The sequence below is a fragment of the Eptatretus burgeri genome, chromosome 4 (genome assembly GCF_056783735.1).
Source record: "Eptatretus burgeri isolate ZD-2024b chromosome 4, Ebu_testis_v1, whole genome shotgun sequence".
In the NCBI taxonomy this organism is placed as follows: domain Eukaryota; kingdom Metazoa; phylum Chordata; class Myxini; order Myxiniformes; family Myxinidae; genus Eptatretus; species Eptatretus burgeri.
In genome coordinates, this window is record NC_140964.1 from 138,819,111 (window position 1) to 138,835,763 (window position 16,653).

General features: G+C 43.0%; 1 protein-coding gene across 1 annotated transcript in view; it reads right to left on the reverse strand.

Annotated features, from left to right (window-relative positions):
* The window catches only part of LOC147029227 (uncharacterized), a 152,799-nt gene that overhangs the window by 43,138 nt on the left and 93,008 nt on the right, over positions 1 to 16,653 (reverse strand). The window contains 3 exon segments of the mRNA XM_085876470.1: positions 7,180 to 8,238; positions 8,372 to 8,506; positions 10,191 to 10,623. Coding sequence (XP_085732596.1) covers positions 7,180 to 8,238; positions 8,372 to 8,506; positions 10,191 to 10,611 — 1,615 coding nt within the window. The 5' untranslated portion in view covers positions 10,612 to 10,623.

Below are 16,653 nucleotides of genomic sequence, written 5' to 3' on the forward strand. Positions count from 1 at the left end.
ATAATAAAAGGTTTCTGATAGTTTTGTAGTTAAAAGGAAGAATGAGGTTTAATCCTCGTTGTAGGAAGTTTCGTGATGATGATTAATAAACAACGTGGAGAATAAAACAAAACGAGTGAAAAACACCTCATTAAATCAACAACCAAACACCTCAACAAACATTGAATAAAAACTCCTTTAACTTCCCTTCGTTTCCGTCATGAAGGAACAGAGAATTATTTTATATTTAAATTACCGTTTCCCTCTCTCTCTCCTCCTCTTCACATCATTTCCTCCCCGACCACGAGGACCCGGGATGGAGAGAACAAGGTCACAGGAACATGAACCCGGAAGTTCTTCCTCCGACTTCCGGTTAACTCACATCTTCTTCTTGCTTTTTTCAATAATCTCTTTTATTTTCCTTTCAATCACTGATCTCCATTGTAGTTGTTGACGACTCATTATTATTATTCTATTGATTTTTAAACTTGACCTCCTTCTTCTTCTTCTTTTGTGTTTCATGACGCGATCAGAACCTCGAGGCCCCATGAACCCAAACTCATCGATTCCAGTCAAATATTTAGAATAAAACAAGTCACGGAGTTTATTCTGTTCGCCTCCATTTCCTTTATTAATTTTAAGACCGATTTACAGAGTCGATGGAGATTCTGGATCAACTGATAAAGTGTGTCCGGTTCACCCGACCAGGGGATCCCGAACTCTGGAACACAGAGTGAAACACGTGATCTGGGTTCTCCCCACTGAGGACATTGAGTGAACATGTTCCAGATCTTCGGCGACAGTAGATGATAAATGTTGTTTCTGGGACGCACATTCAAATGAATGGGGGAAAGGGAGAAACTTTCTGCCCCAACGACCAAGGGCTCAAAATGGGAGACACACTTCCTTCCCACCTCTCCCCTTCTCCTTCCCTCTCCCCTTCCCTCTCCCCTTCCCCCTCTCCCCTTCCCCCTCCACTTCCCTCTCCCCTTCCCTTCCCTCCCCTCTCCCCTTCCCTCCCATCCAAGCAAATGTAAAATTGAGACTCATTTAATTTTCTTTTGACATTCATTTCCATCGAGTGTATTCACTTTATCTCTTCAAGCTCGAAAGAAAGGGAAGTTCACTCTCCCTCCTTCGGTTCTGTAGAATTGGGAAGTCCCTTGAAGATCACAGTCGTACTGTGGAAATGAGGAAGTATTCTGTGTCCACGTCTCTTATGGTTATATATTAAATCATCAGAACATGAACACAACAAAGTTTAGCTAAAAGCAAACAAAACAACTTTTAATCAAAAGACATTTAAAAGTAAGTTTTAAATGAAAGAAAAGATGAAATCTCTATTTCAGCCCTCACACCCGAACCAAGTCCCTGAAACCCAAAGTCATTTCCTTTACGAGACTCACCCGAAAAAACACATTGTTGTGTCATTTCCCATGATGTCATCAACTTGGCCTATTTATTGCCAAACGCCAACTTTGTTTTATTCAGACAATGGAGTATTTGGAAGAGTACTCCAACCTTGCAGATCAATCGTTTTCACAAGATGAGAGGTGAGATCCTTACTGAGATCTTACTTACGATCTTACTGAGACCTTACTGAGATGAGAGGTGAGATCCTTACAATTCATTATTTGTTGTTTCATACAGAATTAAATCATGATACAACCAATAATTATTGTATGTTTTTTTTCTTTCAAACCAGGCTTTCCACAATAAGAACATCGTTGATAACTGATCTGGAAAATGAGTCATTTGAATATCACGAGGAATGGCAAAAAATGAATGACTTCCTTGAAGACATTCATTCGTTCAGGAGATAATTGAATGACATTATTGTTGGATGGAAGGAAGTCCTCTCACGTCCTCTGACCTTGAATGAGTCGAGTCAAAGGAGAGAAATGATTCATTCTCTCTCTCTCTCTCTCTCTCCGCACGTGCAAACGCAAGGGGATGTTGCTCAGTCTCTGGCGGTACGTGTGGAGCCTGTGTTGCTTTCTCTCTTATCATCTTCTCCTCTCTCTCATTTATTTTTTGGGGCTGTTCCTTGTGTATAAACAGTTATCAATGCTTTCTCGATTACTTGAAAATTGAATTGGTTTCTTCTCTTCTTTTTTTCCACTCTTGTATATAATCCTTTGCTTTGTTGTATTGAATTTTTACCCTTTATACTTTTTGTAATAAAAGGACATAAAAGTCAAAAAAAAGAAAAAAACTCTCTCTCTTTCTCTTTCTCTTCCTCTTTCTCTCTCTCTCACATTATTATTTTTCAGTTTAAACACCTGTCTGGATGAACAAAACATGGCACTCGATCTTCTGGAGGTGAATGTGTTATTTATTATTTTATTAATATCATGATATAATCATCTTTACACACCCTAATTGTTCTTCCCTCTTTGTTTTGAACAGAATATGTTAACCAAGTTTCAAAATCACAAACCATCAGTCTGCTGAGAAAGAAGATTTTGTTCAGTGTTTTTAATCTTGTATAATTATATGTGCTTTCCTTATAATTATCTGATTTTGAATTACAAAAAAGAATAGAGGAGATGAAATGGGGTGGGGAAGGGAGAGGGATGAGGGGTAGGGGGATACGTGCACTCCCCCAATGACCCACTACGCCCCTCATCCCGCTCCCCTCCCCGTGTGAGTGTGGTGAAGGGTGGGGGGTGAGATGAGGGGTGGTGGGTCAAAGGTGGGGGCACACAGAGGGGTGGGGCTTGTGTGGGTCGGTGGGTGGGGCTTCTGTAAGTGGGGTTTGTGTGGGTGGGGTTTGTGTGAGTGGGGTTTGTGTGGATGGGGTTTGTGTGGGTGGGGCTTGTGTGGATGGGGTTTGTGTGAGTGGAGTTTGTGTGCGTGGGGCTTGTGTGGGTGGGGTTTGTGTGGATGGGGTTTGTGTGGGTGGGGTTTGTGCGAGTGGGGTTTGTGTGGGTGGGGTTTGTGTGGGTGGGGCTTGTGTGGATGGGGTTTGTGTGTGTGGCGTTTGTGTGGTTGGGGCTTGTGTGGATGGGGTTTGTGTGAGTGGAGTTTGTGTGCGTGGGTGGGGTTTGTGTGGGTGGGGTTTGTGTGGGTGGGGTTTGTGTGGATGGGGTTTGTGTGGATGGGGTTTGTGCGAGTGGGGTTTGTGTGGGTGGGGTTTGTGTGGGTGGGCCTTGTGGAGAATAAAACAAATGCATGTGGAGAATCTTCTTGAGGAGGTGAAGCAACACAACCTTCCTCCAAAGATTCTGCAGTGATTGAAACTTTAAATCCTGATATAGTAATCGGTGAAATTTAGATCTGTTCTTTCTCCAGGCTTGCTGATGTTATCGCTGACATGTTGGGGGATCAGGGAAGAGATCACTCGCAGCTTTGATACAGCAGCCATCTGGAGGTCGTGCTGTGAATTTGCCTTCACCACGGAGCAAGACACCAGTCATTGATGTTCGAATGAATCTTGAAGTTGCACGGTTATGAGAAAGAGAGGAAGAGGAGTGCTTTCAGCAAACTCGGCGTGATCCCATTGTTATCCGTTTTCCCAGAAGCTTTTCGCGGGTTTATTCGCTTTCATGTTCATTTGCTCGGCAACCGTTGCTCCGAATGTCACGAAATCTTCGCCACATTCTACTCATGTAGAATTTTTAAGGAATAATTATGACATCACTGGTAAATTGATGCAGTGAACAATTTGGAAAAACCAAAAAAAAATTGGACCTCGATATCTCCAAAACTGTTCGATGGAAAAAAATTGAAACAGCTCATTATCAAGTCCACTGCATGAGAAATAAGGGCTGAAAACCATGACATCATCAATCCCTTCATGATGTCAAAATTCGACAAGTGCAACGCTTTATCCAAACATGAAGAAAATTATTTAGGGTTACCTGTGCAATGACATTGTTATCGACCTCGGGTTTGAGTTTCACCACGAGGGGAAGCTCTCAAGTTCCTCCGAAACACCAGGTCCCGAGGCCACCGAACACAGATAACTCGGCACTCTCGTGGGTTGCTGAGCAACCATGAGTGCCGATTGGTACTGCCAATCCGCAGTGTTACACAACTTTGCATGGTACCTCACGTGTGGACGGCCGCACCAAGTCTGGGGGAGGGGAGGGTGTCATGTCCGGGATGCGTACTCTGGTTTACTCAACGAATCAGCTGGAACCGAATGGAGCTGCGAGTACGCATCAGCTAACGAGAGCAAATTTTGTGGGGTAAAGCTACCCAGCTGATGACGTAAGGACCATACTGGACCAGTGGATGAAAAGACAGGATGAAATGGGTACAATCACAAAATAAGCAATTTATTTGCAAAACAAGGGTGAGTTAAGGCATGTGGAATAATAAAAGCTTTTAATACAAAAGCATTATGTACAGCAGCAGCAAGCAAGGATTGATGAGGTGCGCGAAAATAAATGCACTTATAAACAAAAGAGAAGACATCGGGCAGAGCTAAACCTATAAAAACATCTCCAACCATAATTATGCTCACCTAACAGCCGTCATCAAACACCTACTCAAGGAAATAAGAAAGCAAAGAGAGATGAGGGAAAGCTTGAGACGATCTCTTTTTGTTGCTGGCGTGGCCGATGCCCCAAGCTTCCCAGTCAATGAGGAGGGGGAAGAGGGAGGAAAACTAAGGTGTCAACTGTGTGTCGTCAGAGGACGTGTGATGATTGGCAGATGAGGTGTTAGGCAAAGAGGAATGTGTAACAATGTAGGTCAGGGGGTTTTGGAAAGAGAAAAGAATGTGTGAGAGGATAGACCACCAAGAGCAGAAAGAAATGTGTTCGTGCAAATGTTTATGCTGTCAAATTGGACTCCGTCTGGCGTTGGGCTCTTCCGCTTGGTCGTGGATTCTCTTCCGATCCGTTCCACCACTCATCTCCAAGACCAAAGAGTGACTCAGATCACAAGAGAACAGCAGAGAAGACAAGGGCAGGCAGGCCAGAGAAGAGAGCAGGCCAGAGAAAAGGGCGGGCCAGATCAGAGATTTTTCTTTTATACGTTGGAAGAAGACCGAAGACATTCCCTGAAGACAACGTGGGTTACATCAAAGTGGGGCAACATGGAACCCGGTCTTATCTGCTCGCAGTTATAAAGTGGCTCGTCCAATAATTATAATTATTCTGAAAGCCAATATGACGAGTCTGAATCATCCTTTTTGCCATGGTGGTGTTGCAGAGTGCCTGCATGAGGCTGAACACAATATCACCTTCACAATGGTATATTGTCAGCAAGGCAATAATTCCCTTGTTTTAAGAACTATGTTGCACTTATCCTTTTATATTTCAAAGCAGATGCCTCTGGATGTTGGTGGAGAAATAATTTTATCAACCAGGGTGAACCTTTCGGAAAGCCATGAAGACTTGGCAAATTCTGGGGAAGCCACAAAGGGTAGTAAGCATTTTACTCTGTTTATACCGTACTTATTTCCTGTGGCTGGGGAATACAAAAGAAAAATGAACAATTAAATGAAAAACCCACTCTCTTTCTGTGCCTTTGGCAAAATATGCACTGCAAGTGGATCGCAAAAGTGCATTTATGAGTTGAATCTCCACCGATGATATGTAAGAATGCAAGTGCAGCGGTGTGTAACTTATGTGCGTGAATGGTTATGCTGGGTATGCTGGGTTGCTCACTTGCTAACATACACGACCTAAGGCAGTTATTCCTTGGAGATATCATCCCGAACAGAGTCCATTTCATCCCAAAATACATTGACATCGAATGCAGTTTTCGCAAACATTTCAAAAAGGTTATCTGTGGATCACATCTCTGTGAATTGCAGAATTTGTTAAACTGGCTGGCTGTTGGCCGATCTGGATCCGGATCTTCACCAAAATCGAATCAGTTTGTCCGTGTCACACACACAAACGGCCCACCAATTTTCATCCGTGTCTGTCCAAACTTTTTGAGATATCAAACAATCAATAAGATGTCGTGCAGATCATGATACTTGAAAAATCAATAAAACAAATTTGACCTCAAAAATAATTGGTGGTTGAATTGAATGACCAAATATGCATCTCCTCTTCAAATTCCAAGTCAATCAGATAAAAATTGAGGATTTTAGAAGTCTCACCTGAGATGTTGACCTTTGGCCTATGTTGGCCTTTTGACTTCAAAAACAACAGGCTTCTTCCTTATGACAAACTCTTCCATGTGATGAACTTTTGTGAAGATCCATTTGAAATTGTGATCTGTACGTGATAATCAGACATTCAGACAGAATAACAAAATCGACTGACCAATATACTTGAAAAATATTCGATTTTCCAAGTTACAAAGACAAACAAACAAACAGCCAGAGAGGGCTGAAAATATAACCTCCTTCACCTTCGGTGGAAGAGGCAACGATTCAGCCTTGCGGAGGTGCTGTATCTGCTTTACCGAGTGCTATTCTTGTTCCCCTCACCCTAACCCTAACAGCTTGGTAATTGTATTGGGGTCCGTTTGTTTGTTTGTTTGTCCGCACAGAACGTTAATGTTTTTCTCCGCAACTGCTTGTCGGATTAGGACGAAATTTTCATCATCGGAGCGACAACTGATGTGGAATGTTTTATTTTATTTTTTGTATACATTGTCGAGGCTCATTTGAGAGAAAACATACAACACACAACAAAGGGGGCAGGAGACAAGAGGGGCGAGACAGGGAAGGACAAAACAGTGGGGATCAGAGACATGAGGAGATCTGTGGAAGGGAGAGGAATGGAGCGAGGAACACGGGGTAAACAAGGTGGACACCTCAGGGACTTTCAGGTCCTTACATGACAGGAATCTTTCGGGAAGGAAAGCAGGGAATTTGAAGTCGGTGGGTTTGGGGTGGATTCATGGGAAAGAAATGATCATGGTTTTGGATCAGTGAAGATAAGAGGTTTTGGTGAACAGCTGTTTTGAAGATCTCGAGGGAAGAGTGGGATTGAGGAGAGTGTGGGAGTTTATTCCAAAGGTGAGAAAAAAAGAATGAAAGAGTGAAGGTGATTGTTCATTGGAGAGAGAGGGATGACTTCAAAATTAGTCTTGTTCTGAGTAAGTCCTCTTTGCTGATCATTTTACGCATTTTTTGTGTTGTACCTGGGGGTCTTCTTGTTTTCCAAGGTGTTTGTGGGATGCTTAGTTTTCGAGTTGCTGTGTTATCTGTTCTTTTTTATGGATGTATTGCATGCTCTCCTGCGTGGAACCTCATGTGGTGATTCAAATAGCTTTTTCAGGAAAAACCTTTATCACATCTGGAGCATTTGTGAGGACGCTCTCCTGTATGGATCTTCATATGCAAATTTAAATGGCATTTTTGAGTGAAACTTTCATCACATTTGGAACATTTGTGAGGACGCTCTCCTGTGTGGCTGTTCATGTGCCTCTTCAAACTGCCTTTGTCTGAGAAACCTTTATCACATGTGGAACATTTGTAAGGACGCTCTCCTGTATGTCTGTTCATGTGCTTCTTCAAATTGCTTTTGTCTGAGAAACCTTTATCACATGTGGAGCATTCATGAGGACGCTTTCCTGTGTGGATCTTCATATGCAAATTTAAATGGCATTTTTGAGTGAAACCTTTATCACATTTGGAACATTTGTGAGGACGCTCTCCTGTGTGGCTGTTCATGTGCCTCTTCAAACTGCCTTTGTCTGAGAAACCTTTATCACATGTGGAACATTTGTGAGGACGCTCTCCTGTGTGGATCCTCATATGCAAATTTAAAGTGCTTTTTTGAGAGAAACCTTTTTCACATGTGGAACATTTGTGAGGACGCTCTCCTGTGTGGATAATCATATGCATATTTAAATGGCCTTTTTGATAGAAACCTTTATCACATGTGGAACATTTGTAAGGACGCTCTCCTGTGTGGATCCTCATATGCAAATTTAAAGTGCTTTTTTGAGAGAAACCTTTATCACATGTGGAACATTTGTAAGGACGTTCTCCTGCATGGATCATCATATGCACATTCAATCTGCTTTTATGAGAGAAACCGTTATGACAGACAGAGCATTTGTGTGGACGTTCTCCTCTGTGGGTCCTCATGTGGATTTTGACATTTCTTGGTGAAGTAAAATCTTCATTGCATCTCTTGCACTTATAATGCATTTGCCTTTCAATAACCTTTTTGGGTTTGTTTAATTCAATGTTGATCTTTGTGCTGTTTTCACCAGACGTACACTTGTATTTTGAAGGTCGTGAGTCTTGTTCTTGGGATTGTTTCTTCAAAGTGGATATCTTCTTCACTGTGACACCGCTCCTGGATCTTATCTGCCCAAATGGACTTCTTGATTGTTCTAGAAAAACAAAGAACAAGATATTTTACGTTTTTTTTGTCAAACTCGAAATGCAAAATATTTCATAATTTCAAAAATTTTATAAACCCTGAATTAAAAAGATTGATTGTACATTTTGTCGGTTTCTGCTCACCTGTTACAGAACAGACAGGACTGCCATTTGTCAAATGAACATCTGAATCTTCCTTTGCAGAAGAATATCTTGAAGTTTCTGAGAAAGATGAACCGTAGTGTCGTCTGGATTTCACATTTACAGGAGAGACATCACCTGAATACAATGAAGGACATGAATTTTAAAACACTGCCAAATATAAATCTGGTCAACAGGTGGGATGCAAGAGACGTCACTTCTGCTGTTAGAACGACGCTCCATAATGCTTCCACAATTACAGGAGGAAAAGAGGTGTTAACAACGAAAAAAAAAAAATATATATATATATATATATCTATATATATATATATATATCTATAAATATATATATATATATATATATATATATATATAAATAAATATATATAAATATATATATATATATATATATACATATATACATATACATATACATATATATACACATACATATATATATATATATACACATACATATATATATATATATACACATACATATATATATATATATATATATATATATATATATATATATATATATATATATATATATATATATATATACACACACACGAGCGGGTGTGGAGCAACCATTTCAGAGGTTCGGTGTTTCCCCATTCTTGACTCAGTGAAACCACAAGTTGATGTGGTTAAGCTGCAAAATAATTTTGTGAACTCTCACGTTGACTTCCGGGTTGGGGGATTTTTTATTTTTTTTTGTTATTACTTTTTTCTTCCACTTGTTGATCGAACTTCTCACTCCCAGATGCTGCATCTACCAAATAAAAGCTAATTTTTCCAAACCGGAGTCTTTGTGTTTTTCTGTTACATCTTCGTCCATGTGTTGCTGTCATATCCGATCATAAACACAACCCTTGTGAAATGATGTATCGATGCAAAAAAGGCTTTTTGCACACATGCTGTGTGTAAGAATGTGTTTCTTTTCAGTGACTCGATTCGACTCACCAGACATTTCAAACTCTTCATTGACGACAAATGCTTGTTATTTTAAAAGCTTATTTTTTCCATGAAGAGTACCCCACCTTCACAATCATCTATTCCTCTTCTTCTGAAGAATATCTTTATTGTCCAATTTGGGAATTTGAAATCAGCATCCCTCCACTTCATGTCCCCTCTTTCTGCATCCCTTTTCACCTGACCCTCTCAATGCATCCCCCCACACCCTCCAACTCCAACCTTGCACAGAACTTTATTCATTCCCCTCACCTCATCCTCCAGAAGCTCACCCCCCCCTACCCCCACATCCCCAAATCACACCCTCTCATCTCCCCACTCAGGCTGCCCCTCATCTCATCTCCTCCCACCCATCCCGCCCCTTCCTACCCACACCTTCTCAGCCGACGCCAACCCCGCCCCTCTCCAGTCCCTCACCCTCCACGCCTCCCACCCTCTCAACACCTTCTCCCTGTCCCTCACGGTGTGAACCTCAAACATCTGAGGTCTCCGCTCCATCCCGACAGATCTCTCAATCCAAGCTGCAGCTTACAGCCCAGACATTATCAGTGTAATAATCATTTCTCCTGTAGGATGTCCCTCACAATATCCATGCCTATACAAGGAGTAAACAAACTACTTCCTTCATGTGGATAACTTGAATGTGCTGTTAAATATGGAACACTTTGGAATGTCATGTCATTTCAAAGAAAAAACATTGACTTGGTGTATCAAAAATCTAAACATCTTCAGCAACACAAAATTGTTCCAAAAGAGATTCCATAAGTTACAAGAAAAAAACACATTCATGGTTGAATAACAAGGTATTTTTTGACATACTTGTGTGTATAAAATAGTGACATACCAGACTTGTGTGTTAATTCATCATCCTGACAGTGGAGGTCGCGGACATCACTGAAACCGATTCCCTGGAAACCAGGAACATTTTCCAGCTGCACATTTTGGAATCCAACAAACTTTTGGCAGAAACTGGAAAGTTCTCGAATAACATTGTCTAAGTTGACGAACACACTTCCCAACAGAGAAGATCCTGCAAGCTGGACAACCTGAGGCTTCAAAAAAGATTTCACAAATTTACAGAAGTCAGCGTACATTGCAAATTTAAATTTCTCTTTGGTGAGAGAGAGGAGCTCTGTTCGCAACGAATCGGAGTCTGTACAAGCTCGAAGAACCTTCTGATTCTCAATTCCAAGTACATTGATCACTGCTTGGGCTGTTTCTGCTCTCAGACCTTGTGATTGGAGCCATTCCAAGAAATTGTCCATTTCACCGATGACCTGCAAGGGACACAATGGTAATATTAATAAAGGAAACGTTGTACATGTTGTTTTATTTACTCTGTATTTTATCCCATCAATGTGGGTTTACAGCCAGTTTGTTCACCCCATGTGGGCTGGCCTTGAGGTGGGCACGCTTGCCTCTCAGTTGTCCAGCTTGGGTTTCAATCCCGATGCAGCTATAAACTGTCACCGTGGTGTTTCACAGACAGAGAAAGGGACGAATGTGTGTGCTGTCCTTCAGATGAACGTTCAACAGGGCATGAGACAATGAACGTTCCTTCCTCGGCCCTCCTGAGCTCCTGACCACTGACAAAGCTTTTGTCCATCGCCTGATGGAGTACTGCTCTCCCCTCTCGGCTGGTGCTCCTGCCTCCCACCTCTCTCGGCTTCACGCTGTCGAAACCAGGGCATTTAGGATCATCGGCAACTCCTGCAATGAGGCTGAGTCTTTGGGCCTCTCAATCAATCACCGCAGGTTGGTCGGTGGTCTTTCTGTCTTCCACCGTCTCCTCTCCAGCCTTGCCCCCCCCCCTGCTCTCTCTGCGATTTGTCCCCACCACATTTCCACAGGGCGCTCAAGGTCCATGAAAAACCCCCTTCTGGTAAAACTACCAAAATCACGAATCACTGCTCACCTTCCCTCTTTCATTCCTCTTTTTCCCGCCTTTGGAATAAACTCCCTCACTCTGTTCTTTCCCATTCTTCCCTCCAGGCTTTCAAAACAGCTGTTCACCACCACCTCTTATCATCCCCATCCAAATCCTCGATCTTTTCTTCCCCCGATAATCCACCCAAGCCCACTTCCTTCAATTCCCCTGCTTTCCTTCCTGAAAGTCCCTGGAATGTCCATCTTCTATTCCCCATGTTCCCTGTCCCATCCCTCTCCCTTCCACAGATCTCCTAATGTGTCTGTTCCCCACTGTTTTGTCCCTCCAACTCCCGCCCCTCTTGTCTCATGCCCCCTTGCTGCGTGTTTTGTGTTCGCTCTCATACGAGCCTCGACAAGGTATACAAAAAAAAAACAAAAAAACAGGGCATCTCCTCTTACAGCATTAATTGATGGACATTAAAGACCCCACAGCATCTTTCTTGAGGAGTTTGAGAGCTATCACTGGCACACTGCCCAAATTCCAAATTTCTTCTCTCATTTATAGTGGGCACGAAATCAGCGGTACAGTCATTATTGAAGCAATGATGTAACCAGCAGCCACTGCAAACAAAATGAAAGAATGATAAATGAAAGTGCCCCATCACCACCTCACCTCCACTCGCTCCCCTTGCTCTCCAATTATTGTTTCATGAATCAGCATTTAATCAATGTCTGTAACCAAAAAGGCAATGCATCAACAGGAACACCAAGGATGCACAAAACAAGGACAAAACAAACAGAAAAGCCATGGTTGGGAAGAACCTCTTATTCCTTTTCTTCTTCTTCATTTCCCTTTCACTGACAGCCAGCAGGACGAAAAACAAAACCTGCCAAAGGGCAGAGGAGCTCGTGAGCCAAGACCATCCATATCTGGTGCCAACTGCATTTGCGGATGTCCTCCTGCAGTCGTTTGCCTTCCCGAGGAGGTTGGTCACAGGATTTGCACTCCGGCCACGAAACACTTCACTCTGCAAAACACACTTGTGTGTGTTGGGGTGGTGCTGAGGTGTCATCCACCAGAGTCTCCTCGGGTTAACCTGCGGCTGTTCCTTCGGGTGGGTGCCTGCAGTGTCCTATCCCTAAGAGATGGGGATAAGCCAGGCATCTGCCTGGGGTATGGTCTGACAGCGACACCTGGAGTACTGGTGGAAAGTTGACACAGTGACGTGCTGTGCACATGCTTCCAATGAATGAATGAATTTCCCTTCACACAGCGTGAGGCCTGATGTGATCAATCTGCTGCTGCCCCATATAGGGCCAGACCACACACGACGCCGCACGCAAGAGTTGTCTTCAGAACCCCCTCTCCATTTGTTCAACATTTGAAAAACACATGAGGGGGTATCGAGTGTAGGCAGTGGTGATGGGTGCAGCGAGTGCAGGATTTGGTGAGGGCAGGCAGTGTTGAGGTGGTAGTGAGGGCAGGAAGAAGTGAGTGGGGAGCAAGTGTCTTGTCACGGGACAGTGTGTGGTTGATGTCTTCTGTTCTTGACCCCTAAACTGCCTGCACCCACCCACCCACCCCCCTTTCCTCCTCCACCAAAATTAGTGTAATTTGTCTCTTACAATTATTATTTAATTTTAACCCCATGGTGATATCCCTGCACCTGCCCCACTTTTCTCATCCCCACTCTCCCCCACCCCCAATCCTCTTGTTAAATCGAGTCGTTGGCTTGACGGATTTATTGAATCTGAATGGTGGTGTCGGTCGAGCACAGACATGATGGACCAAATTTGAATTGCCACCTCCTGTGCCAAATTTCCTTGTTCATACCTGTTATACACTACATGACCAAAATAATGTGGACACTCCTTCTGATTGGTGGATTCGGCTATTTCAGCCACACCCATTACTGACAGGTGCATAAAATCAAGCACACAGCCATGCAATCTCCATCGACAAACATTGGCATTTGAATGGGCCGTACTGAAGAGCTGGGTTATTTTAACCTAGCACCGTCATCGGATGCCACCTTTCCAACACGTCAGTTCGTCAAATTTTTACCCTGCAAGAGTTCTCCAGTCAACTGCAAGTGCTGTTATTGTGGAGTGGAAACGGCTTGGAGCAACAACAGCTCAGCTGTGAAGTGGTCAGCCACACAAGCTCATGGAATGGGACCACTGAATCCTGAAGTGCAAAGCACAGAAAAATCGTCTGTCGGCGGTTGCAACACTCACTACCGAGTTCCAAACTGACTCTGGAAGCAACATCAGCACAAGCACTGTTCGGCGAGAGCTTTATAAAATGGGTTTCCATGGACGAGCAGCTGCACACCAGCCAAAGATCACCATGCACAATTACAAGCGCCATTGGAGTCTGGACCAGTGAAAATGGGTTCTTTGGAGTGATGAAACACGCTTCACCATCTGGCAGTCTGACGGACAAATCAGAGTTTGGCGGATGCCAAGAGAACGCTACTTGCATGAATGCATAATGCCAACTGTAATGTTTGGTGGAGGAGGAATAATGGTCTGGGGCTGTTTTTCATGGTTCAAGATGGACCCTTTCGATCCAGTGAAGTGAAATATTAACGCAAAAGCATACAATTGTGGAGCTGTTGAACAGCTCCCAAGATGAGAGCAGCCATTTGTAATAGGATTACGTTTTCTTAAATTTAATGTAGCATTTAATTGAGGAAGCCAAAGCATTTAAAATGCTCTCAGTAAGCTACAGTTTTTGATTGTTGGTAATCAAAGCCTCTCTCTCCCTCTTTGTCACGCAGCTAAACATCTGGCTTTCTTGCTGGCCTTGTAACATTCTTTGAGCCTTTAGCTCGGAGAAGCCCGATCATAAATCAGCACTGTTTTGGAATAGGTCAAAATGGTACATCTTGCAATAGAATGAGAAGATAACATATATATATATATATTGTGATAAAGATCTGCCTGACCAATAACCGATCTTGCTAGTGAAAAGATCAATGCTTTGTCAGGCCAGGAGAGAATATTTGTTGGGGTGTTGTTACTTTCAAAGAATACGATATCTAAGAAAGGAAATATAAACCTGATGGAAGTTGGGAAAATCATGAAAACAGATGAGCAGGAAAAAGTATATATAAAGTAAACCAAAGTGCTTGCAGGCGAGAGAGAGTTTGACTGAGCTGGGATACTGTAGGTAGTCTCTGTCTCACTTTGTCATGTACTCTTTTGATGTGAATTAAAAGGCTCTTCACTGCCATGATCAGTGTGGACATTGCTAGATTTCAATCAGCAGTAGAACATGATCTCGACACAATGACATTCCAGATGATATCTGTGCTTCCAACTTTGTGGCAAACAGTTTGGGGAAGGCCCTTTCCTGTTTCAGCATGACCATGTCCCCGTGTAAAAAGCGAAGTCCATGCAGAAATGGTGTGTCGAGATCGGTGTGGAAGAACTTGACTGGTCTGCACAGAGCCCTGACCTAAACCCCAAACACCTTTGGAAGAATTGGAATGCCTGCTGCAAGCCAGACCGAATCACCCAACATCAGTGCCTGACCTCACCAATGCTCTTGCGGCTGATTGGAAGCAAATCCCCGCAGCAATGTTCCAACATCGAATGGAAAGCTTTCCCAGAAGAGTGGAGGCTGTGATAGCAGCAAAGGGGGGGACCAACACCATATAACTGCCCATGATTTTGGAATGAGATGTTGAGCGAGCATGTGTCCGCATGCAGTACTTTTGGCCATGTCAAGTATCTTCGTGGCAGGCTCACCCAAACCCGTCACCCCAGGCAGTCTGCTGGATCACCTGCCCCTAAATCCGGCCCTGGCCCCACCATCTCTATATAATAATAGGCTAATGCTGCCTGTCTGTGAATCCTGAAACACAGAAACACTCCTTGGAGAGAAATTTTAAAAATTAAAGTTGCTTCAAAATAATCCAAACCTGCAAGAAAAAAAATTTCAATCAGGTAAAAAAAATTGAACCTGGGAAGTGTGGAAAGCTGGTTGGTGTAGAAAGGGTGGTGTCGAAACCACCTGAGTGGTGAAGGAAGCAACAGACCGTTGCCTCGATATCTTTGCTGTTAAATATGATTTTAGAATTTTACACGATGCATCTATGAGTCATCATATGCTGGTTCATCCATCCATTTGTGTGTAACATTCCTTCCATCCATGAAAGATATCATTTGATGACAATGTTGGTTAGGTCAAAGGGGTCTACAGGGTATTAAAAGGTATGAAGGTCTAAAGAGTAGAAAGGAGTCTCAGGGTCTTCAGCGTTCGAAAGGGATGAAGTGGATCGAAAGGATCTTAGAGGTCTCAATGTTCCAAAAGGTGTAATGGGTTCCAAAGGGTCTTGGGAGAAAATATTGGGGTGAATATATGCTGAATGTAAGAAAAGCACACTTGGTAAACCAAGCACAGCATGCCAAGTCTGAACATCATAACATATCCCTCACTGGAGGTGAGCTTTCAGGAACATTCTCCAAGCAGGATGAATATCATTCAAATCGTGCCACAGGGAGGATGGCTGAAAGGAATGGATGAAAAAAATAATTTGGCTGTCTTTAACCTTCCTGAATCTTCTCCAAATGCTTCCAAAGGTTGGCAGAAAGCAGACTGAAAGTATGTGCATAATTGATAGAGACAGGAACACAGGAAGAAGAAATACATATGAATCTTGCCATAAGGCTGGGGGGGGGGGGTATTGGACATAACCAGAACGTGGGCCGAGAGTAGCACTTGTTGATCGAAAAGATATATAAACGAAAAACAGAGTCCTCCAAAGCCTGGTGTTGGCTTCACGGTTAAGGTGGCTGGCTGAAGATCTTAGGGTCTTGAGTTTGAGCCACTGCCAGCCATTGAATTAACGCCAGGTGGGGTTATTGTTAACAGCTTGTCATCCTTCTGAGGATGGCAAATGAGTAACAATGCACTGGTAACAGAGGGCACGAAATTAGCAGCACAGTCATGCCCCCAGAAAATTATGCAACCAGCATCCACAGGCTGCACACGATAGCTCGCTCGCTTTGTCGGACAGCCAGTTCTGGGTAGAGTCTGGGTCGTTCCATTTCCTAATGATGGAGCTCACTGTGCTCTTAGGAACTTTCAACACTCCAGAAATTGTTTTATACCCTTCCCCAGATGTATACCTCCTCAAAATTCTATCTCGGAGCTCTACAGACAGTTCCTTGGACTTCTTTTTGCAGTTTCTGCTCTGGCATGAATTGTCAACGGTGGGACTGATATAGAAAAGTGTGTTTCTTTCAAAATCATATCCAATCAATGGAGTTGGTCACAGGTGGACTCCATTCAAGTTTTCGAGACATCTCAAGGATGACCAAAGCAAAATGGATGAAACTGAGCTCAATTTGGAGTGCCAGATCAAAGGGATTGAATACTTTTTGACTCAAGACATCTCAAGCTTTTCATTTTTTATAAAACTGAAAAG